The sequence below is a fragment of the Mauremys reevesii genome, linkage group 12, assembly GCF_016161935.1.
Source record: "Mauremys reevesii isolate NIE-2019 linkage group 12, ASM1616193v1, whole genome shotgun sequence".
NCBI classification, from domain to species: domain Eukaryota; kingdom Metazoa; phylum Chordata; order Testudines; family Geoemydidae; genus Mauremys; species Mauremys reevesii.
This window is the reverse complement of record NC_052634.1, coordinates 33,590,775-33,614,249: the sequence shown is the minus strand read 5'-3', so window position 1 is coordinate 33,614,249 and position 23,475 is coordinate 33,590,775. Positions and strand designations below refer to the sequence as shown.

Below are 23,475 nucleotides of genomic sequence, written 5' to 3'. Positions count from 1 at the left end.
AGAAATGATGTTTCTCCTTGTAGTGGGGTGGACCCCTGCTCCTGCCCTGAAGGGTTAAAAACAGCCTGGGAGGGGGCTGTGGCTGGAGAAAGCATCTTTTAGGCTGGGCTGATTGGGGGAAGTGGCTGCAGCTGGAGCCACTCCCCAAACAGATTCAGCTGGCCCTATAAAGGCAGAGAAGCCAGGGGCAGAAGAAACAGTCTTCCTCTGCCTGGTTGCAGGGAGCTAGAGACCAAGTACCTGAGTGTAGCAGGGCTGGGGAAAGGCAGAAGGTCCAAACCCTCCTTGCCAGTGATGAGTAGGCTGATACTGCTTGTCGACCACAATGAAAACCCAAGAGCAATGAGGGGCTATGTCAAGTCTAATCTCCCTGGAATTTGGAAGTCGAACAGAAAGGCCTGGATGACATGCAGTATTTTCCACGCGTGGTTTGTAGACCATGCCGTCCCTGAATTTAAGGTTTATTGTCAGAAGGAAAATTTGGCCTTTAAGATTCTCCTTCTGCTGGATAACGCAAGTATCCATGAACTGGACTATGAAGCCCTCTGCCCAAAGGTCAATGTCCTATTTTTGCCACACAACACCGCATTGTTGCTGCAGCCTATGGACCAGGGTGTACTGGCCACTTTCAAGGCTTATTACCTACGGAGGACATTTTCCATGCTGATTAAGGAGACGGCAGGTGAAGGAAAGCCCAGTGTAAAGGAGCTTTGGAAGTCCTACAACATCCTGAACAGCACGGAAAACATTGTTCCGTCGTGGGAAGAGGTCACTTCTCAATGTATGAACGGCATTTTGCGCTGTGCAGTGCCAGATGCTGTCCACAGCTTCATGGGATTTGATGCCATTTCTGCTCTCGAGCAAGGAATTGTCAAGTTGGCGAAGGATATTGACTTTGAGGAGGTGGAGGAAGATGATGTACGGGAGTTGTTGGAGTCTCATGCTGAGCAACTGACAAGTGAGGAACTGATTGAGCTGGACTAACAATGGATATTTGAAGAAAGCAAGGACGATGATGAGGATGACATAGGGCAGGAAGCCAGGAGTCTGATGACAAAGTATCTCTCCCATTTCTTTGGATTGCTGGGTGAGATGACAGAAATCATACAGAGGGGTGATCCTTTTCATGAACAGTCTGCCAAAGTCTCCAGGGCTCTGTGATGCAGTGGCCTGCTACAGGGAGATCTATCATTCAAAGAGTCATGAAGGAGAGCAGACGTCGACAAAATCCTTTTTTAAGACTTCTGCAACCGAAAAGCCAGCCCAAGAAAACCCAGCCGCCTCCCCTAGCTAAGTTTAGCAAAATTGGCATTGTTGTATCCTGTATCACTGTACTGTATTTACTGTGTTAAAATGTTCTGTGTGTTTGAACAGTGTTAGTGGGGTTCTACATTCTTTTATTCAACTTTTTTTGTGTAAAATATGTGCTGTATAACCTGTCAGTGTAAAAAAGTGACACTGTTTATGTGAAAAGAGCATTGTCATAGGCGAGTGTGGTGAAGTTGTGAACACATCCCCCTCTTATTCCATTATTTCTTATAGGGAAAAATTCACCGGTATACGTCATTTCGGTATCCACCGCCCTTTTCAAGAACACAACCCCAGTGTAAACAGAGGACCCCCATATTCATCATTCTGTCTTATACATGCATACTTACATGTAATATGCAGTGAACTACATCATAATAGATGTGCTACATGCTTGTTCAGATTGTTTTTAATGATGGAACGATTTTAGTTTCTGACACAGCTGAACTGTGCAGCTGTAGTGTGCTATGCACTCCTCTGTATTGTGACAGACCCAGGCCAGTGGGGTACAGGAGTCTGGTAGAGGGCAAATATACTGGTCACTGGATGAGTAGTTTTCTGTTCCCTGAGTGACCAGCGCAGGGGCTGCACTAGAGTAATCAGGAACCTGCTAGAACCAATTAAGACAGACAGGCTGATTAGATCACCTGCAGCCAATCAAGGCAGGCTAATCAGGGCACCTGGGTTTAAAAAGGAGCTCATTCCAGTCAGACGAGGAGGAGCCAGAGGAGAGGAAGTGCATGTGAGGAGCTGGGAGCAAGAGGCGCAAGGAGCTGAGAGTGAGAGGGTGTGCTGCTGGAGGACTAAGGAGTACAAGTGTTATCAGACACCAGGAGGAAGGTCCTGTGGTGAGGATAAAGAAGGTGTTTGGAGGAGGCCATGGGGAAGTAGCCCAGGGAGTTGTAGCTGTCATGCAGCTGTTCCAGGAGGCACTATAGACAGCTGCACCATCTACTCACAACACTCCCTACACTTACACCGGAACAAATAAACATACCCTTAGAGCCCCGACCAGGGCTATTCTATCTACTGCCCAAAATCCACAAACCTGGAAATCCTGGACGCCCCATCATCTCGGGCATTGGAACTCTCACTGAAGGACTGTCTGGATATGTGGACTCTCTACTCAGACCCTATGCCACCAGCACTCCCAGCTATCTCCGTGACACCACTGATTTCCTGAGGAAACTACAATGCATTGGTGACCTTCCAGAAAACACCATCCTGGCCACCATGGATGTAGAGGCTCTCTACACCAACATCCCACACGCTGATGGAATACAAGCTGTCAGGAACAGTATCCCTGATGATGCCACAGCACAACTGGTTGCTGAGCTCTGTGCCTTTATCCTCAGACACAACTATTTCAAATTTGATGACAACATGTATCTCCAGATCAGTGGCACCGCTATGGGCACCCGCATGGCCCCACAATATGCCAATATTTTTATGGCTGACCTGGAACAACGCTTCCTCAGCTCCCGTCCACTCACGCCCCTTCTCTACCTACGCTACATTGATGACATCTTCATCATCTGGACCCATGGGAAGGAGACTCTAGAAAAAATCCACCACGATTTCAACAGCTTCCACCCCACCATCAACCTCAGCCTGGACCAATCTACACGGGAGGTCCACTTCCTAGACACTACGGTGCAAATAATTGATGGTCACATTAACACCACCCTATACCGAAAACCTACCGACCGCTACGCCTACCTTCATGCCTCCAGCTTCCATCCCGGGCACACCACAAGATCCATTGTCTACAGCCAAGCACTGAGGTACAACCGCATCTGCTCTAACCCCACAGACAGAGACCAACACCTACAAAATCTCCACCAAGCATTCTCAAAACTACAGTACCCGCACGAGGAAATAAGGAGACAGATCAACAGAGCCAGACGTGTACCCAGAAGCCTCCTACTGCAAGACAAACCCAAGAAAGAAACCAACAGGACTCCACTGGCCATCACATACAGTCCCCAGCTAAAACCCCTCCAGCGCATCATCAGGGATTTACAACCCATCCTGGAGAATGATCCCACACTTTCACAGGCCTTGGGTGGCAGGCCAGTCCTCGCCCACAGACAACCTGCCAACCTGAAGCATATTCTCACCAGTAACTGCACACCGCACCATAGTAACTCTAGCTCAGGAACCAATCCATGCAACAAACCTCGATGCCAACTCTGCCCACATATCTACACCAGTGACACCATCACAGGACCTAACCAGATCAGCCACACCATCACCGGTTCATTCACCTGCACGTCCACCAATGTAATATATGCCATCATATGCCAGCAATGCCCCTCTGCTATGTACATCGGCCAAACTGGACAGTCTCTAAGGAAAAGGATAAATGGACACAAATCAGATATTAGGAATGGCAATACACAAAAACCTGTAGGAGAACACTTCAACCTCCCTGGCCACACAATAGCAGATCTTAAGGTGGCCATCCTGCAGCAAAAAAACTTCAGGACCAGACTTCAAAGAGAAACTGCTGAGCTCCAGTTCATCTGCAAATTTGACACCATCAGCTCAGGATTAAACAAAGACTGTGAATGGCTTGCCAACTACAGAACCAGTTTCTCCTCTTGGTTTTCACTCAACTGCTAGAACAGGGCCTCATCCTCCCTGATTGAACTAACCTCGTTATCTCTAGCTTGCTTCTTGCTTGCATATATAAACCTGCCCCTGGAAATTTCCACCACTTGCATCCGAAGAAGTGGGTATTCACCCACGAAAGCTCATGCTGCAAAATGTCTGTTAGTCTATAAGGTGCCACAGGACTCTTTGCTGCTTCTACAGAACCAGACTAACACGGCTACCCCTCTGATACTATAGACAGCTGCAATCCACAGGGCCCTGGGCTGGAACCCGGAGTAGAGGGCGGGCCCGGGTTCCCCCCAAACCTCCCAACTCCTGATCAGACAGAGGAGGATTTGACCCAGACTGTGGGGAAGATCACTGAGGTGAGCGAATCTGCCAATAAGCGCAGGACCCACCAAGGTAGAGGAGGTACATTGTCACAGTATGTAGAGTGTGTTATAGTCGCCCTTTGAGGATCTGTTCCCCACTACCACAACAGAGCTCTTCCAGGGGTTCTAGGAGACACTCTCTTCTCTACTTTCTTGCCCAGATCTCTGGGCGGCTTTCTGAGGGGTGAAGGCAACTTTTACATTGAAAATTCTCCCTCTTAAATCTCATTTTTCCTGTATAAAACATTCCCCTTTTAATTTCATTCCACATTCTTCATTCATTGTATCACGGGTTGAAGCTTGTGAGACATTCTTCTATTGCTGTCTCCGAAAAGAATCATTTCCTCCATCCCTCAAAGTTTTTGAGCTCTCTCCCCCTCTGCTTTCCATGATCTAACTTGCTTTGTCATTTTACATCAGAAGTAAAATTTTCACAAGCACTTAAGTGACTTAGGACCCAATGTCCCATTTTCAAAACTGATTTATGAGTCTATGTCGTGTTGAAAGTCAATGGAACGCGAAAACCTCCTGAATCTTCTCTTTCCCTTCTTAATAGCACCTGTTCTAATGTTATGATTCTTTTCTTTCTCCTCCTTGTGTATATTGACTTTATTAGAGACCATCAATTGTAGACTTCTTTTCTTTTTCAGTTGATGGCAATTCACTGTTTTGTTACTGTGTCCCTGAGTTGCATTTACTCATTGCTTTGAATCTAAGGCACCATATAAACAAATAAAATGTAGTATTATGTAATATTGTACATTAATGGATTCTTTTCAGTCTCTTTTCTTGGCAATCCTATCATTCCTATCCTGAGACTGAATAATGAAGTCATGGGAGTTGTTACCCAAAAGGGTTGTTGTCTTCCTTACTTTACTCTCTTTACTCTTACTTCACATCTAAGGGTATGTCTATACTACCAGAGTAGTTCGATTTTACTTAATTCGAATTTGTGGAACCGACCTTACTGTCCACACTAAGGACAGTAATTCGACTTTGTGAGTCCACAGTAATGGGGCAAGCATCGACATTGGAAGCGGTGCACTGTGGGTAGCTATCCCACAGTTCCCGCAGTCCCCGCTGCCCATTGGAATTCTGGGTAGAGCCCCCAATGCCTGCTGGGGGAAAAATGTGTCGAGGGTGGTTTTGGGTAACTGTCGTCATTCAACCGTCACTCCCGCCGGCGGGCAATCAGTTCGTGCACTTTTCTGGTGAGTGACAGCGCGGACGCCATAGCACTGCGAGCATGGAGCCCGCTGCGATCATCGCTGCACTTATGGCCGTTGTCAACTCCTCGCACCTTATCGTCCACTTTTTTCACAGTGAGATGCTGAGAAATCGGGCGAGGAGGCTCCGGCAGCGCGGTGAGGACATGAAGTGTGAGTGTGGCACAGACCTCTCACAAATCACGGGACCCCGCGCCGTGGACATCATGGTAGCAATGGGTCATGTTCATGCTGTGGAATGGCGATTCTGGGCCCGGGAAACAAGCATGGACTGGTGGGACCGCATAGTGCTGCAGGTCTGGGATGAATCACAGTGGCTGCGAAACTTTCGCATGCGTAAGGGCACTTTCCTTGAACTGTGTGAATTGCTGTCCCCTGCCCTGAAGTGCCAGGACACCTGGATGCGAGCAGCCCTGAGTGTGCAGAAGCGAGTGGCCATAGCCCTCTGGAAATTTGCAATGCCAGACAGCTACCGGTCAGTAGCGAACCACTTTGGCGTGGGCAAATCTACCGTAGGGGTTGCTGTGATGCAAGTTGCCAACGCGATCGTTGAGCTACTGCTCTCAAAGGTAGTGACCCTGGGAAACGTTCAGGTCATCATAGATGGCTTCGCCGCAATGGGTTTCCCAAACTGCGGTGGGGCTATAGATGGAACTCACATCCCTATTCTGGGACCGGCCCACCAGGCCAGCCAGTATATTAACCGAAAGGGCTACTTTTCAATGGTGCTGCAAGCACTGGTGGACCATAGGGGACGTTTTACCAACATCAACGTCGGATGGCCGGGCAAGGTTCATGACGCGCGTGTTTTCAGGAACTCTGGTCTGTTTAGACACCTGCAGGAAGGTACTTTCTTCCCAGACCACAAAATAACTGTTGGGGATGTGGAGATGCCTACAGTGATCCTCGGGGACCCAGCCTACCCGCTAATGTCCTGGCTCATGAAGCCCTATACAGGCGCCCTGGACAGTGACAAAGAACTCTTCAACTACCGGCTGAGCAAGTGCAGAATGGTGGTGGAGTGTGCTTTTGGACGTCTCAAGGGGAGATGGAGGAGCTTACTGACTCGCTCAGATCTCAGCGAAACCAATATCCCCATTGTTATTACAGCTTGCTGTGTGCTCCACAATCTCTGTGAGAGCAAGGGGGAGACCTTTATGGCGGGATGGGAGGTTGAGGCAAATAGCCTGGCTGCTGATTATGCTCAGCCAGACAGCCGTGCGATTAGAAGAGCCCAGTGGGAAGCACTGTGCATCCGGGAGGCTTTGAAAGCTAGGTTCCTCAGAGAGCAGGGTAACCTATGACTGTCCAGTTTGTTTACAGTGAAGCTGAACCTGCCCCTGTTTCTTTACCCAGTTAATGTTGACTATCCTCTGCAGTTACATACCCCGTTCACCCCGTTCCCCCCCTTCCAACACACGTGTAAAAATAAAATACATGGAACTTTGTTAATAAACACCGTTTTCTTTAGTAGTGATTTCGCGGTAAAGGGTTAAAACTGGGATGCAGACTGTGGTGGGTAGGGTGTGTAGTGCTGCAAAGACCGCTTCTAAACTCGAGGAATGACAGGCTCCTGCTCCTAGAGCGGTGCGTGGTGGCGGACTGGTTGTTTCAACAGAGCCTGCCACCCCTCCTTCTCGGGACTCTGTGTGTGGGGGCTATGTGACTTTGTGGCGGGGGAGGACGGTTACAGATCAGCTGCTGCGTGGCTCTGTGATCCAGGAGAAGGACCGCTGCATAAGATCTCTAACCACCCTCCCCCGCCACAAAGTCATGTAGCACCCCCAAAACAGAACATGAAAACCACCTCCCAGACTGACCAGGGTGCCTAGAGAGTGCACTGTGTGTGTGACCTGCTGCTGAACCTGTCCCCGTGTCTGTACCCTGGTAAAGGTGACTGACCTGTCCAATTACCAACCCCCTTCCCCCCTTGAAACACAGTCTCCTCTAAAAGAACATGACAGAAACAGTAATTAACAGAAAAGTCTTTTTTATTATCACCTAGACAGTTAGGGGATGAAACTTGGATGGGGGCTTGGGTGAGGCAGGAAGGAAAGGACTTCTCAAAATTTTGGGAATGAGAGACTTCTTGCAATTGAGCACTCTGCAGGGGTGGAGTGACAGTTTTCACGGCCCCTGGCGCCCCTCCTTCTTGTTACTTTGGGTTAGGGGGGTATGGGACTTTGTGGCGGGGGAGAGCGGTTACAGATACAGTGCAGTGGGGCTCTGTCCTCCTGCCTGCGGTCCTGCAGAACATCTACAAGGCGCCGGAGCATGTCCGTTTGCTCCCTCATTAGTCCAAGCAGTGTTTGAGTCGCCGGCTGGTCCTCCTGCCACCACCTGTCCTCCCGTTCACTGTGTGACCGCTGGTACTGAGACATGTTCTCCCTCCACTGGGTCTGCTGTGCCGCCTCGGCTCGGGAGCAGCCCATAAGTTCTGAGAACATCTCGTCCCATGTCCTTTTCTTTCGCCACCTAATCTGCGCCAGCCTCTGTGAGGGGGATGCCGGGGCAGGTCGGGAAACAGTCACAGCTGTGTGATGGGAAAAAGGGAGTGAATTCCTTACAAAGATACATTTTTGCGAACAATGAACATAGTCTAGTCTGTCTCTGTAAACAAGACCATGCACAGCACCTATCTCATGCGCACTCAGGACAAGTTCGAATTTTCGGCCTTCACATTCATTGCCTGGGGTCTTGCAGTGGAGATCAGACAAGCGGGGCAGGATAGCAGAATTCGTGTAGCAGGCAGACATGGTAAGCCATAGACTTTTGGCTGCTTAAACCTTAATGTATAGCAGTGCCCTCCTTTCACACTCAAAGCAATGGTCATAGCGTTTGCAAGTTCCTGCTGCTGGCAATCCGGAAAGCATGAACTCTGCCCCTGTTCCAGCCCCTCGCGGCTGTCCCCGGGAAAGATCCCTGTATGCTGGCCCTCTGCCGCCTCCACCACGTGGCTGTAAACCGACGCTTATTGTAATGTAAAGGAACCGTCAAGCATTCCCAATACTAACATTCCCCTAATTCAAAGCAGGACGCCCTGAGCGAGATCACCCTGAGGAGGATCACTGACAGAGATAGAGACCGCATGCTGCATGAAAGCCAGCACAAACCAGGGGCCTATGCCGCCATGGTCGTCGAGGCAATGCTCCCAGAGTACCTGCTGATAGCCTGGCGTGGAAAAGTGTCCTACCACGGAGGACCCAACAAGGCCGCTCTCCCCAGGAACCTCCTGCGGAGGCTTTTCGATTACCTCCAGGAGAGCTTCGTGGAGATCTCCCAAGAGGATTTCTGTTCTATCCCCATATATATTGACCTTCTTTTCACATAGTTAATATTCCTGCTCTGTTAAAAATAAATGTTTACATGTTTAAAGCACGTACCAACTGATCCTTCCCCTGATTCAGGGTCTGGGTTAACGGCTGGGGAGGGTTGGTAGGGGATCTCCGTGAGGGTGATGAAGAGATCCTGGCTGTCGGGGAAATCAGCATTGTAAGCGCTGTCGACTGCCTCGTCCTCCTCATCTGCTTCCTCATCTTCCCCGTCCGCGAACATCTCTGAGGAACCAGCCATCAACACTATCCCATTCTCAGAGTCCATGGTCAGTGGTGGGGTAGTGGTGGCGGCTGCACCTAGAATGGAATGCAGTGCCTCGTAGAAGCGGCATGTCTGGGGCTGGGATCCGGAGGGTCCGTTTGCCGCTTTGATCTTTTGGTAGCCTTGTCTCAGGTCCTTGATTTTCATGCGGCACTGTGTTGTATCCCGGCTGTATCCTCTGGCTGTCATGGCTTTGGAGACCTTCTCGTAGGTCTTTGCGTTCTGTTTTTTGGAGCGCAGCTCCGAAAGCACAGACTCATCGCCCCACACAGCGATCAGATCCAAGACTTCCTGGTCAGTCCATGCTGGGGCCCTCTTTCTATTCTGAGATTGCATGGACACCTCTGCTGGAGAGCTCTGCATCGCTGCCAGTGCTGCTGAGCTCGCCACGATGTACAAACAGGAAATGAGATTCAAACTGGCCAGACAGGAAAAGGAATTCAAATTTTCCCGGGGCTTTTCCTGTGCGGCTGGTCAGAGCATACAAGTTCGGACTGCTGTCCAGAGTGTCCAGAGTGGTGCACTGTGGGATAGCTCCCGGAGCTATTAACGTTGAATTCCATCCACACCTACCCTAATTCGACATGGCTATGTTGAATTTAGTGCTACTCCCCTCGTCGGGGAGGAGTACAGAAATCGAACTAAAGAGACCTCTATGTCGAACTAAATAGCTTCGTTGTGTGGACGGGTGCAGGGTTAATTCGATTTAACACTGCTAAATTCGACATAACCTCCTAGTGTAGACCAGGCCTAAGTAGTATAAAAGTAAATTGTGTGCTTCTGTCAGAAAGTGGTCTGTAGTGTGCAACTGGTTACTTTTCAGATCCAGAAGTTAGTAACTTGTCTTGTTGTTGAAAATAACTGTGAAACAAGCTTACTCTGACTAGATTTCACACAGTTAATGTAAAAACGTGCCACTGCAAATGTTTGGTGTTTTCCTATCCGGCGTCCTTCTGTGCCACAGCAAATATTTCCAAATTGTGTTTATGCCTTCAATGTGTAACAGAATGTCCTCTTTCCCTACAACTTCTTTATTGGCATTCGTGGTTTTGTTTGTTTGTTTTGTTGGGTTTTCCTTTCTTTCAAGTAAAAAAATAATTATCTGAAATTCCAATTTATATAAGTCTTGTAAATCCATTTAGTTACTTCTTCTGTTTCTCTTTTATTGTCCTTGTTCATTTGTTCTTTTGTTATGAAAATATCTACTAAACATAAATATTAGAAAGAAAATAAGAGGTTAAAAACATTATATTGCTATAGGACTTGATTGTTTGAGGATAAGGGTCTATTTCTTTTTTATTATTCGTTTCATTTCTTATGATCAAGACAATTTTCATTCATGTTGATAGAGTGGTGAGTCCCCAGAAAGTGATGAGAAATGAGTAGAGAAAGGGGGAGGGATAGCTCAGTGGTTTGAGCATTGGCCTGCTAAACCCAGGGTTGTGAGTTCAATCCTTGAGGAGGCCACTTAGGTATCTGGGGCAAAAATTGGTCCTGCTAGGGAAGGCAGGGGGCTGGACTTGATGACCTTTTGAGGTGCCTTCTAGTTCTAGGAGATTGGTATATCTCCTATTATTATTATTAAGATTTTCAGTCAGATGCAGGCACTCTTTTTGTTTCCCTGATAACATTCATGCATTTGACCGTCATTAGGGAAGGACATTTGTCACCAGCCCCATCTCACCATCTGTTAGTATACTTGTCCTCTGTTGCACATGTTCTTGTAAACGGAAGTATTATGGATCACTTTAGGCTTATAACCAGGTAAACAGTTATGAAGGATATTGATAACTCAAGAATTCGAACGCAACAGAGTGTTGCAGTTTGCAATATGGTTAAAGTGAGGACCACTGTTAGTCTTAATAGTGTTTCATGGTAATTAGCTCAGTGACAGTGGCCTCTTCAGGTCTGCTTCTGTACAGTGTGTGCACGCACAAGTGGGCCTGCTTTTGCATTGATGCTTTTACTAAGATAGGCTTTGCATCACTGGAGACCCATCGATTAGGAGAGACCAGTGGTTCCCAACCTATTTACCACTGTGGGCCGCATATGCAGCTCTCCATATGTTATGTTGGCCATATCCACACAATATATTACTCTACCTCTATGGCCCTGAGGAGATCACATGGGCCGCAGCTGTGTGCTGATTGGGCCGCAAGCGGCCTGCAGGCCATGGATTGAGAGCCACTGGGATAGACATTTGTGCAGAGGGGATGGGCCTTGGGTGAAGATTTTTAATTATGGGGGTTAGGGGTTTGTGTGACAATGTCAGCTTTGTGGCCTGGCTTCTTTTTGAAGAAAAGTGATCGGTTTGTGATTGCTGTCTGTCTTAGTTAAAATTAAATGCAGCAGTATGTGCGTGCCAGGAGCCTGGGATAAGCATTCGTTTGTTTTGTACGTTGAAATAACACTGCGTAAATAAGTAAGATTTTACACGTGATAATAGTTTAGTCATACGCAATTTGTTACATTGCTGTTCAAAGTGTGTTGATTTATCAATGGTATGTTTGTGGGGCACAGCATGTCCAATAGCAAATCTCTCATTTTAAAAAAAACTAACTCTGCTTTGCTCTTTCCAATCTTCAGGACTGATAGCTACTGTTTCACCACAGTAGAAGATGAAGAATCTGGAGGATGTACAATTGCCTCAGGATGCCTACGCTTCGAAGGCTTAGACATCCAATGCCGGGTAAGAAAACAGTTATGATTAAGGTTTGGTCTGGCTGTTGTGATAGTTTTCATCCAGCGGCAGTGTAGTCAGATGAATGCACACATCTGCTGCTTTGAATTTTGGTCATGTGGGGAATGCTGAGGAAATGGCGTCTGCTCCCCAAAACTCTTGCTACTTCTTCAAGCACACCGTATTGCTAGTTCACTAATGTTAGTTTCACCAGGAGAGCAGGGGCTACCACTCTGGTAATTCCATTCTGAATCTCTAAATTCCCCCTGCAGCTTGAATGAGGTAAGACATTCTTCCCTTCCTTTCCCAAACTGCTGTGTGCTGCGTAGCAGTGTGCCATAAAAAAGTTGCTGTTTTCACACTCGGAGTTGTTGCATATCACTGATGTGTAACGTGAGTCCTGTAGGTGTAGACAGTCCAGATCCACCTTTATGAAGGTTTTCTAGTTCCAGGGAGAGAAATGTGTGTCCATTTCAGGTACTGCCATCAGCTTCTCACCCTATGTAGCAATTCTCTTTTGGGCTTCCATGTTTAACACAGAGAAATCACTCGGGGTTAAGTCCCCAGCTGTTCCGTGCAGACCTCAGCATGATGGTGGAGGGAGAACAGCAGGTGGAACAAAGATGACTCTGAGTACCTCTACACTGCAAAATAAAACAATAAAAGACCACGACCATGGCAGCGATCCTCAGAGCCTGGGTCAACTGACTTGGGCTCTTGCTACCGGGTGTTGAATAAGGGTACAGGGTAAGAATAGCAGTGTAGACACTCCTGCTCAGGCTGGAGTCCAGGCTTTGACACTCTACCCCTTGCTGGGTTTCAGAGCCTAGGCTTCAGCCCAAGCAGGAACATCTACAGTGTTATAGTGTGAGCCCAAGTCAGTCGACCCGGGCTCTGAGACTGGGCTGCCACATTTTGTTTGTTTGTTTGCAGTGTAGATGTACCCTAAGTAATCTTTCGGCTCCCACACCCAAATCTGGGCCTGTCCAGGGGGAGAACCAGCTATTGGTTCAAGATAGAGCAGGCTAAGGGTTGCTCTTATTTGCACCTGCTTGTAATAAACTCCTAGGAGCCATTATTGCAGTAAATATCTCCAAAGTATAGTGCGCTGTGTTCTGTCCCCTCCTGCTCCCTCTTCATGCCCTTCACAAATCTATTTCGCTGGGGGGAATAGATGACAGAGTTGACTATGTTGGCTTTAAGCCATCTCCAAAGTATAGAATCATAGAATCTCAGGGTTGGAAGGGACCTCAGGAGGTCATCTAGTCCAACCCCCTGCTCAAATCTAGTCCAACCCCCAGGACCAAACCCAACTAAATCATCCCAGCCAGGGCTTTGTCAAGCCTGACCTTAAAAACCTCTAAGGAAGGAGATTCCACTACCTCCCTAGGTAACCCATTCCAGTTCTTCACCACCCTACTAGTGAAAAAGTTTTTCCTAATATCCAACCTAAACCTCCCCCTCTGCAACGTGAGACCATTACTCCTTGTTCTGTCATCTTCTACCACTGAGAACAGTCTAGATCCATCCTCTTTGGAACCCCCTTTCAGGTAGTTGAAAGCAGCTATCAAATCCCCCCTCATTCTTCTCTTCTGCAGGCTAAACAATCCCAGTTCCCTCAGCCTCTCCTCATAAGTCATGTGCTCCAGGCCCCTAATCATTTTTGTTGCCCTCCGCTGGACTCTCTCCAATTTATCCACATCCTTCTTGTAGTGTGGGGCCCAAAATTGGACACAGTACTCCAAATGAGGCCTCACCAGTGCTGAGTAGAGGGGAATGATCACATCCCTCGATCTGCTGGAAATGCCCCTACTTATACAACCCAATGCCATTAGCCTTCTTGGCAACAAGGGCACACTGTTGACTCATATTCAGCTTTTCGTCCACCGTAACCCCTAGGTCCTTTTCTGCAGAACTGCTGCCCAGCCATTCGGTCCCTAGTCTGTAGCAGTGCATGGGATTCTTCCGTCCTAAGTGCAGGACTCTGCACTTGTCCTTGTTGAACCTCATTATATTTCTTTTGGCCCGATCCTCTAATTTGTTTAAGTCCCTCTGTATCCTAGCCCTACCCTCCAGCATATCAACCACTCCTCCCAGTTTAGTGTCATCTGCAAACTTGCTAAGGGTGCAGTCCACACCATCCTCCAGATCGTTAATGAAGATATTGAATAAAACTGGCCCCAGCACCGACGCTTGGGGCACTCCACTTGATACCGGCTGCCAACTAGACATGGAACCATTGATCACTACCCGTTGAGCCCGACCATCTAGCCAGTTTTCTATCCACCTAACCGTCCATTCATCCAGCCCAGACTTCTTTAACTTGCTGGCAAGAATACTGCGGGAGACTGTATCAAAAGCTTTGCTAAAGTCCAGAAATAGTACATCCACTGCTTTCCCCTCATCCACAGAGCCGGTTGTCTCGTCATAGAAGGCAATTAGGTTAGTCAGGCATGACTTGCCCTTGGTGAATCCATGCTGACTGTTCCTGATCACTTTCCCCTCCTTTAAGTGGGTCAGGATTGATTCCTTGAGGACCTGTTCCATGATTTTTCCAGGGACTGAGGTGAGACTGACTGGCCTGTAGTTCCCTGGATCTTCCTTCTTCCCTTTTTTAAAGATGGGCACTACATTAGCTTTTTTCCGGTCATCCGGGACCTCCCCCGATCGCCATGATTTTTCAAAGATAATGGCCAATGGCTCTGCAATCTCATCGGCCAACTCCTTTAGCACCCTCGGATGCAGCGCATCTGACCCCATGGACTTGTGCTCGTCCAGCTTTCCTAAATAGCCCCGAACTACTTCTTTCTCCACAGAGAGCTGGTCACCTCCTCCCCATATCGTGCTGCAGAGTGCAGCTGTCTGGGAGCTGACCTTGTCTGTGAAGACAGAGGCAAAAAAACCATTGAGTACACTAGCTTTCTCCACATCCTCTGTCACTAGGTTCCCTCCCTCATTCAGCAAGGGACCCACACTTTCCTTGACTTTCTTCCTGTTGCTAACATACCTAAAGAAACCCTGCTTGTTACTCCTAACATCTCTGGCTAGCTGCAACTCCAAGTGTGATTTGGCCTTCCTGATTTCACACCTGCATGCCTGAACAATACTTTTGTACTCCTCCCTGGTTATTTGTCCAATCTTCCACTTCTTGTAAGCTGTTCTTTTGTGTTTAAGACGAGCAAGGATTTCACTGTTAAGCCAAGCTGGTCGCCAGCCATATTTACTTTTCTTCCTACACATCGGGATGGTTTGTTCCTGCAACCTCAATAAGGTTTCTTTGAAACACAGCCAGCTTTCCTCGACTCCTTTCCCCGTCATGTTATTCTTCCAGGGGACCTTGCCCATCAGTTCCCTGAGGGAGTTGAAGTCTGCTTTTCTGAAGTCCAGGGTCTCTGTTCTACTGTTTTCCCTTTTTCCTTGTGTGAGGATCCTGAACTCGACCATCTCATGGTCACTGACTCCCAGGTTCCCATCCACTATTGCTTCCTCTACTATTTCTTCCCTGTTTGTGAGCAGCAGGTCAAGAAGAGCTTTTCCCCTAGTTGGTTCCTCCAGCACTTGCACCAGAAAATTGTCCCCTACACTTTCCAGAAACTTCCTAGATTGTCTGTGCACTGCTGTATTGCACTGTGTTCTTTCCCCTCCTGCTCCCTCTTCATGCTCTTCACAAATCTATTTCGCTGGGGGGAATAGATGACAGAGTTGACTATGTTGGCTTTAAGCCGTCTGAGGATTCCCCTACATGAAGAGAATCATGCACTAAAGCCAAGATTTTCAAAAATAGGAGCCTAAAATGAGGCTTCTAACTGCTTACTAAATAAGTAGCCAGATTTTCCAAAACACTGAGCATCCTAAAATCTCTGTTGAATTCACGCCTGACGTTAGGCATCTGTTTCTGGAAATCTTGGCCTTGGGGCAAAATTCTGTCTGCTTTGCTCTGGGAGGTGTGATGCCCAAACAACAGTGTCTGTTTAAAAGAACAAAGTTGCTCTCACAGTTCTCTGTGACTTTCTCTGTTGCAGGATATGCTGATAATACTTGAGAGAAGAACTCTTGCTATTGCGTGCTGCAGAGACAAAGATTTCTGCAATGAAAATCTTCACCCAACGCTGCCACCACTGAGATATAGAGGTAAGAGGAAGAAGAAAATCTAGCCTTAAATCAGTAGGTCCATGTATTTTTCCTAGAAAAGAAAAGAGAATTAGACGAGCTGCATGGAAAAACAACTTTTTTTGTATCGTGTAGCTGTTCTGGTAATATACAGAAACAGTATCGACTTGGTTGTTGCTGGTGTTTACCTCTGTTTGTATTCCTACCATGCCTACAGGCATCAGTCAAGGATCAGAGACCCATTGCACTAGGCACTGGGCATAGTAAAAGAACGGTTCCTGCTCCAATGAGCTCACAGTCTAGCTTAGGCTGGGGCAGGGACTATTTCTTACTTTTTACAGTGCTTAGCGGGCGGGGCAGTGGGGGTGACTTACCGAGGCCTCTGGGTGCTCATGCCATACAAATATAAAATAACAGTCATGAATGGTATCACGGAGTGTGGGGGGAGACCAGGCCCTGCACCCCCGGCTCCCTGCGACTCTCAGCCAGCCAGTAACACAGAAGGTTTATTTAGACGACAGGTAATAAAGGAGATATACCAATCTCCTAGAGCTGGAAGGGACCTCGAAAGGTCATCGAGTCCAGCCCCCTGCCTTCACTAGCAGGACCAATTTTTGCCCCAGATCCCTAAGCGGCCTCCTTAAGGATTGAACTCACAACCCTGGGTTTAGCAGGCCAATGCTCAAACCACTGAGCCATCCCACCCACAGACCAAAACAAGTCTTGCTGGTACAGACAACAGGACCCCCTTTAGTTAGGGCCCCAGGGACGTCACAGCCCCGGTGGGAAGCCCAAGCCCCGTCAGGCGCCCCCTCCATTCCCCAGCCAGCTCCAAATTGAAACTCCCTCCAGCCTCTCACTCAGCCTCCGCCCCCGGCTCCTCCCCCAGCCTTTGTGTCCTTTGTCCAGTGTCCCGGGCAGAGGTGTTCCCTGGCCTCCAACCCCCCTCCTGGTGTCCTCCCTTCCCCAATACAGGCCCCCCAAACTCCCCTCCAATCCCCCTTCTGGGGTCTCAGGTTACATGCTCAGGTGTTCTCCCTTCCCCAATGCAGCGAGTGCCAGCAAAACTCCCCTGCAACCTTCCCAGGTCAATACTCCTCACTCAGCATTCCCATAATACAGCAAGAACATTCCGACTTCATCACAAATGCCCTCTGTTGTCGCAAAAGATTGTAGTTTGTAGCCACACAACAGTTTCCGAATGGCACTTGGGACCAGATCCTCCCCTGCTATAAATCAGTGTAGTGCCACTGAAGCCAGTGGAACTAATGATGATTTATAGCCGCTGATAATCTGGCCCTCTGATAATAAGGTCTAGGCATCGCCATGAACTCTGTTTCAGAGCTAGAGAACAAACAATAGAGTAACACTCTGCACAAAAGCATGTCCAGTTTGGGCTGGAAGTTGGACAACATTTGTTTTTTTAAAATACAGCAGTTCCTGGGAAAGCATGGCATTTATAGACATTGGCATAGCCTCCATGGTGCCCTATATAGGGGCCCGCTGACCCTCCACCTTCTTACCGCCGGTGACGGCTAGCTGGAACTTTGCTCGCTCTTGCAGCAAGCCTAGCAGTGTCTCATCTAAGTGTATATAGTTGTTTCCTCGCTCATAGTTTAGAGTTAGTGTTAGTTCTAGATAGTTAATAGTTGTTGGGGGGCTTCCCCCCCAACATACTCATCGCCCCGCTGGGGCATGCCCGGATCCCCAGAGTTTAAACTCTGCATGGACTGCGTGAAGTTTATGCCAAAGAGTGACCTGCACTCATCCTGCTTGAGATGCCTTGGGGAGAGCCACCAAAGAGACCGGTGCAGTATCTGCAGGGGATTCTGTCCTAGGACTCTTATGGACAGAGAGCAGAGACTCAGAGTGCTCCTGATGGAGGCGGCTTTACAGCCACACTCGGACCCTGAGCCTGCTTATCCGGCGCCCAGCACCTCATCCTTGGTGTACAGCGCTCCGGCACCGCTAACGAGACAGGAGGCCCAGTCTAAGACCTCTAAGTCCCGGCACCGGAGAGAATCGGGACATAGAAAATCGGCCTCCGTGTGACACCGATCACCATCTCCAGTGCCTGCAAAAAAGAAGAGGCCGGTGTGGCGAACTGGGAATGTTCTTAATGTTTTCTCTGAATACTGTGTTGGTACCTCAGTGTCCCCTGTGCAGTTCTTAAGTATCTAGGTGGTGGATCAGGGTGTGTGATTGCTACAGAGCAAGGGGCCAGTGCACCTAAATGCCTGGCACTCTGTCTCCTAGCAAGTGATGGCCTGGGCCCCTCCTCTGCAAAGGTGCCAACTGAAGGTGTTGGAGACAAAGAGATCAGGTGACCTCCTGGCCCGGGAAAGGAGCTGAGCAGAGGAGGAGGAGGGGCCAGAGGGGGTTGTCAGTCTGGAGGTGGCTGGGGACGAGGAGTGAAGTGCAGACGTGGGGGTCTGGCTCACTGCCCCCCAGAATGGACCCAGCTGAGGGGTCCGGTTCGTGGTACCTACAAGCTCTGTTTTAGCCTGTGTTCCTGTCATCGAATAAACCTCTGTTTTACTGGCTGGCTGAGAGTCACGTCTGACTGCAAAGTGGGGGGCAGGACCCTGTGGCTTCCCCAGGACCCCGCTGGGGCGGACTCACTGTGGGAAGCACACGGAGGGGCAGAGGATGCTGACTGCTCCAAGGAGAGACCCAGGAGGTGAAGACGTGTGAGCTTCTTGCCATGAAAACAGTCTGCTCCGAGGGAGAGGAGGCTCCCCAAAGTCCTGACTGGCTTTGTGGGGAGCTGTTCCAGAGCATTGCCCAGGGACTCCATGACAGCCGGTGAGGGACCGATCACCCCACCAGGACCTTAAAAGGCCGGTGGCATCCACGACTGCGGTGGGACAAGCCGAGACACCACCGCACCCTCCCAAGGTCCCGTTGACTCCTGCCCCGGTGGGGGTGCGGTCGAGTCCGGACTGGTCTAGATCCCTGGACCTCAGTGAGGATGTGTGTCCCCCATTGATGCCGGAGACGTTCGAGGTGGCCTCTGACTTATTAAGCCTCTTGGTGCTGGCCTCCCCGCACCTGTGGAAAGAGCCTCTAGACACGGTCCTATCCCTGATTCAATGAAGGGGCAAGCAGGCCTAGTCCCCACCCTGTGCCGCTCCGGCAGCACCGGTGCAGAGAGAGCACTCCTTGGCCTCACAGCACTGCTCCCCGGTGACAGTGGTTACTGCATCCCCTCGGTCCTCCTATTCGGAGACCTCGGACTCGAAGGCGGAATCCTACCGCTTCAGCAGATGGAGGAACAGGAGGTGGGCTTCTCAGGCAAGCCGATGACCTTACCCAGCGCAGTGGCAGCAACAATGGCAACCGCCGTCCCAGTGGCTGTTCTGGACTCCCTGGGCCTACCATCAGTCCCTGGGACATGTGCATGGTCCGTGCTCCAGGTCTGCGTCGGTCTCCTCGACATTGATGGCTCTGGCGCAAATGCCTCCATCACCAGCACCGCTGTCTGACAGGAGTGTGCCACAACAGAACCCGGCACCGCCTAATCAGACACTAGCACCGACAGGGACCATGTTTCCGATGCCGCAGGCACCGCCCAGCACGCCTTGTCATTTGGCGTTGACCCTGGTACCGGCCACGGTGCCTCATCCTACATCCGCACCAGCCATGCAACCAGAGTACCGTGTGCCGCAGAGCCCTGCAGAGGCTGAGAGTACAAAGGAAGGTCCTTTGCAGGTGGTGATCTCCTCTTCCTCACCAGATGAGGCACTTTTGGGAACTTCAGTGGCACGAGCCCTAGAGGACAACCAGGTGCTTCAGCAGCTACTTAGGCATGACGCTCAGAACCTGGTGATCCAAGCGGAGGAGATCAAAGTGGATGTAGATCCGGTAGTGGATATCCTGGCCCCCTCGGGCCCATCTAGGCTTGCCCTACCATTGATCAAAACGCTAGCTGATATGTCCCGCACCTTGTGGCAGATGCCAGTTTCATTGGCCCCTACGGCCAAAAAGACAGAGAGACGCTACTTTGTACCCTCCAAGGGCCATGAGTACCTATATACCCACCCTCCCTCGGACTCTCTGGTTGTGGATGCGGCCAACCAAAGGGAGCATCAGGGGTTCCAAGGGTCTACACCGAAGAACAGGGAGGCCAAGAAGTTGGACCTCTTTGGTAGAAAGGTGTACTCAATGAGGGGTCTGCATCTACGTATAGCCAACCAACAGGCTATAGTGAGCCGGTACGGCCATAACATGTGCTCGGCCTTTTCCAAGTTCGCGGAACTCCTCCCCCAGGAATCGCAAACAGAATGTTTTGCTCTGGTAGAGGGGGGAAGCTAATATCCTGGGCATCCCTCCAAGCAGCCCTGGATGCGGTGAATGCAGCCTCCCGCACGCTGGCAACTGGGCTGGTCATGCAGTGAGGAGCCTGGCTTCAGGTCTCAGGCCTTCCACATGAGGTCCAACAGACCATTCAGGACCTTCCCTTCGAGGGGTCCATGCTCTTCTCTGAGAAGATGGACAAGAGGCTCCATAGCCTAAAGGACTCAAGGGCTACCTTACGCTCCCTAGGCCTGCACACCCCAGCCACCCAACGCAGGCAATTCAGGCTGCAGCCAGCTCTGCGGCCGTACCAGCCCCAGAACCACCCAGAGCCCTCGCATAGACGAAGCAGAAAAAGCAGAAGGAGGCAACGACAGACCTCTGGCCAGTCCTCCAGCCAACCGCGGCTCTGTCGGGTCCTAGACCCCAAATTAGATTGTGCGGTTGAGGACGACCTACCAGTCAGGACTCTGGATCCTACCAACCCTGCCTTTTCATCACATCTGTCCCCCTTCTGTCGTGCCTGTTCCTGAATCACATTGGACAGTTGGGTGCTCCGCACGGTAGATAGGGGATATTCTATCCAATTCTCCTCTCCTGCCTCACCAGCCCCCCTCCCCATCCCCCTTCAGGGAACCCTCTCAGGAGCAACTTGTAATTCAGGAAGTGCAGTCCCTCCTCGTAGTAGAGGCAGTGGAGGAAGTTCCTCAGGAACTCAGGGACAGGGGTTTTTACTCCCGGTATTTCTTAATACCGAAGACAAAAGAGGGGAACTCAGACCCATTCTGGACTTGCGGCGTCTGAACAAGTTTGTAAAGAAGCTCAAGTTCTGTATGGTCTCCCTGTCCTCCATCATCCCTTCCATGGATCCCGGAGACTGGTACGCCGCCCTCGACTTGTAGGACTCATAAATCCATATTACAATAATCCCTCAGCACAGACGTTATCTCAGGTTCGTTGTGGGCAACACCCATCCTCCAGTTCGCAGTCCTGCCTTTCAGCCTGTCAGTGGCCCCAAGGGTCTTCACAAAGTGCATGGCAGTTGTAGCAGCTTTCCTGCGCAAGCACGGAATCCCGGTGTTTCCCTACCTGGACAATTGGCTCATCCAAAGCACAGGTGGACGCTCAGGTGGTCTTTATCAGACAGACCTTCCTCGAGCTTGGTCTCCTGTTGAACGAGGCCAAGTCTACCCTGTCTCCTGTCCAATGGATAGAGTTCATAGGGGCAGTTCTGGACTCGACGCAGGCCAGAGCATACCTACTGGAGGACAGGTTTCGGTCCATCTCCCACATCATCCTTGGTCTCTGCTGTTTCCCGACCACCACAGCGAGGAACTGCCTCAAGTTGCTGGGACATATGGCTGTGTGCACCTACGTGGTGAGCCATGCCAGGCTCAGGCTGCGCCCTCTTCAGTCCTTGTTAGCAACTGTGTACCGACCAACCAGGGATGCGCTGGTCTCGGTGGTGATGCTTCCTCGAGTGGTGCTGGGTTCCCTCCAGTGGTGGCTCGACCCGCGGGTGGTCTGTGAGGGAGTACCCTTTGCCAGCCCTCAGCCAGCCCTTTCCTTGGTGACAGACACGTCGGATCTGGGGTGGGGGGCACAACTCGGGAATCTCAGGACCCAAGGCCTTAGGTCCCCAGAGGACCTCTCCCTACACTTCAATGTCAGGGAGCTACGGCTGTTCGCCTTGCCTGCCTCACTTTCAGATCTCGATTGGTGGGCAGGTGCATTGCAGTCCTCATGGCCAATACCTCAGCGATGTTCTATATCAACAAATGGGGGTGCACGCTCCTCTCCCCTGTGCCGGGAAGCCCCTGCATTATGGGACTTTTGCATACAGAACACAATTCAGCTAGCAGAACGGCCTGGTGGATGCCCTCAGCCACTCGTTCCATGGTCACGAGTGGTCCCTTTGCCAAGACGTGGCATGCTCAATCTTCTGTCTCTGGGGTTATCCCCATATAGATCTGTTTGCCTCGAGGGACAACAGGAAGTGTCGACAGTTCTGCTCCCTCATGGGGTGCAGTCCAGGGTCTCTAATGGATGCCTTCCTCCTCTTCTGGAAAGGCGGCCTGCTTTACGCCTTCCCTCCAATCCCCATGGTCCACAGGGTACAGATACGAAGGATCATGCGCGCGTCGTACTGATAGCGCTGGCGTGGCCGCACCACCATTGGTACAAGTCACTGCTGCACATGTCCATGCAGGCGCCCCTCACGGTGCCCCTTCTCCCGCACCTGATCACACAGGATCAGGGCCACCTGTGCCACCCGAACCTGGAGTCGCTGCACCTCACAGCCTGGATGTTCCATGGCTAAACCCGGGGAAAATGCAATGCTCACAGCAGGTCAGACAAGTCCTCAGTAGCAGAAAACCCTCCACCAGGGCCACGTACATGGCCAAGTGGAAACATTTTTCCATCTGGGCTGAACAGCAGGGACAGACTCCATTGCTCGCCCTGATCCCTTTCATCCTTGATTACCTACTCCAGTTGAGAGAGTGGGGACTTTCCCTCTCTTTGGTTCGGGTCCACTTGGTGGCCAGCTCCGTGTTCCACCCAGGAGCTGAAGGTGGTTCAGTCTTTGCAAACCCATTGGTTTGTCGCTTCCTCAAGGGCCTGGATAGGCTGTTCCCGCATACTCAACAACCAGTCCTGGCTTGGGACCTTAATTTGGTCCTCGTCGCCTTCACGGGGCCCCCTTTCAAGCCACTGGCTATCTGCTCTTTGCTATATCTCTCCTATAAATTCGCATTCCTCATGGCTATCACTTTGGCCAGGAGAGTATTGGAGCTCAGAGCACTGACGTTCGAGCCTCTATAAACTGTCTTCCACAAAGACAAAGTCCTTCCGAAGGTGGTCTCCCAATTCCACATGTATCAGGACATTTTTCTCCACACTCCTCCAACGCAGAGTGTAGGCTGCATTCCCTGGACGTTCTCAGGGCCCTGGCATTCTATATTGAACAAACTAAACCATTCAGGAAATCAACCCAACTCTTAGTAGCTGTGGTTGACAGGATGAAGGGGCTTCCCGTCTCTTCCCAGCGTATCTCCTCATGGGTCACGGTTTGCATTTGTGAATGCTACAGTCAGGCCCAAGGTGCCTTCCCTCCCAATCACAGCCCACTCCACAAGGGCACAGGCCTCCTCTGCAGTGTTCCTGGCTCAGATCCCGACATACAAGGTATGCAGGGCTGCCACATGGTCTCAATCCACACATTCACGTCACACTATGCCATCATGCACCAGGCCAAAAATGATGCAGCCTT

At 50.2% G+C, this 23,475-nt stretch overlaps 1 protein-coding gene across 1 annotated transcript in view; it reads left to right on the top strand.

The window, feature by feature from the left end:
• The window catches only part of LOC120375539 (bone morphogenetic protein receptor type-1B-like), a 54,660-nt gene that overhangs the window by 13,219 nt on the left and 17,966 nt on the right, over window positions 1-23,475 (top strand). The window contains exons 5-6 of the mRNA XM_039496240.1: window positions 11,705-11,807; window positions 15,821-15,929. Coding sequence (XP_039352174.1) covers window positions 11,705-11,807; window positions 15,821-15,929 — 212 coding nt within the window. The remainder of the gene's footprint in view (window positions 1-11,704; window positions 11,808-15,820; window positions 15,930-23,475) is intronic.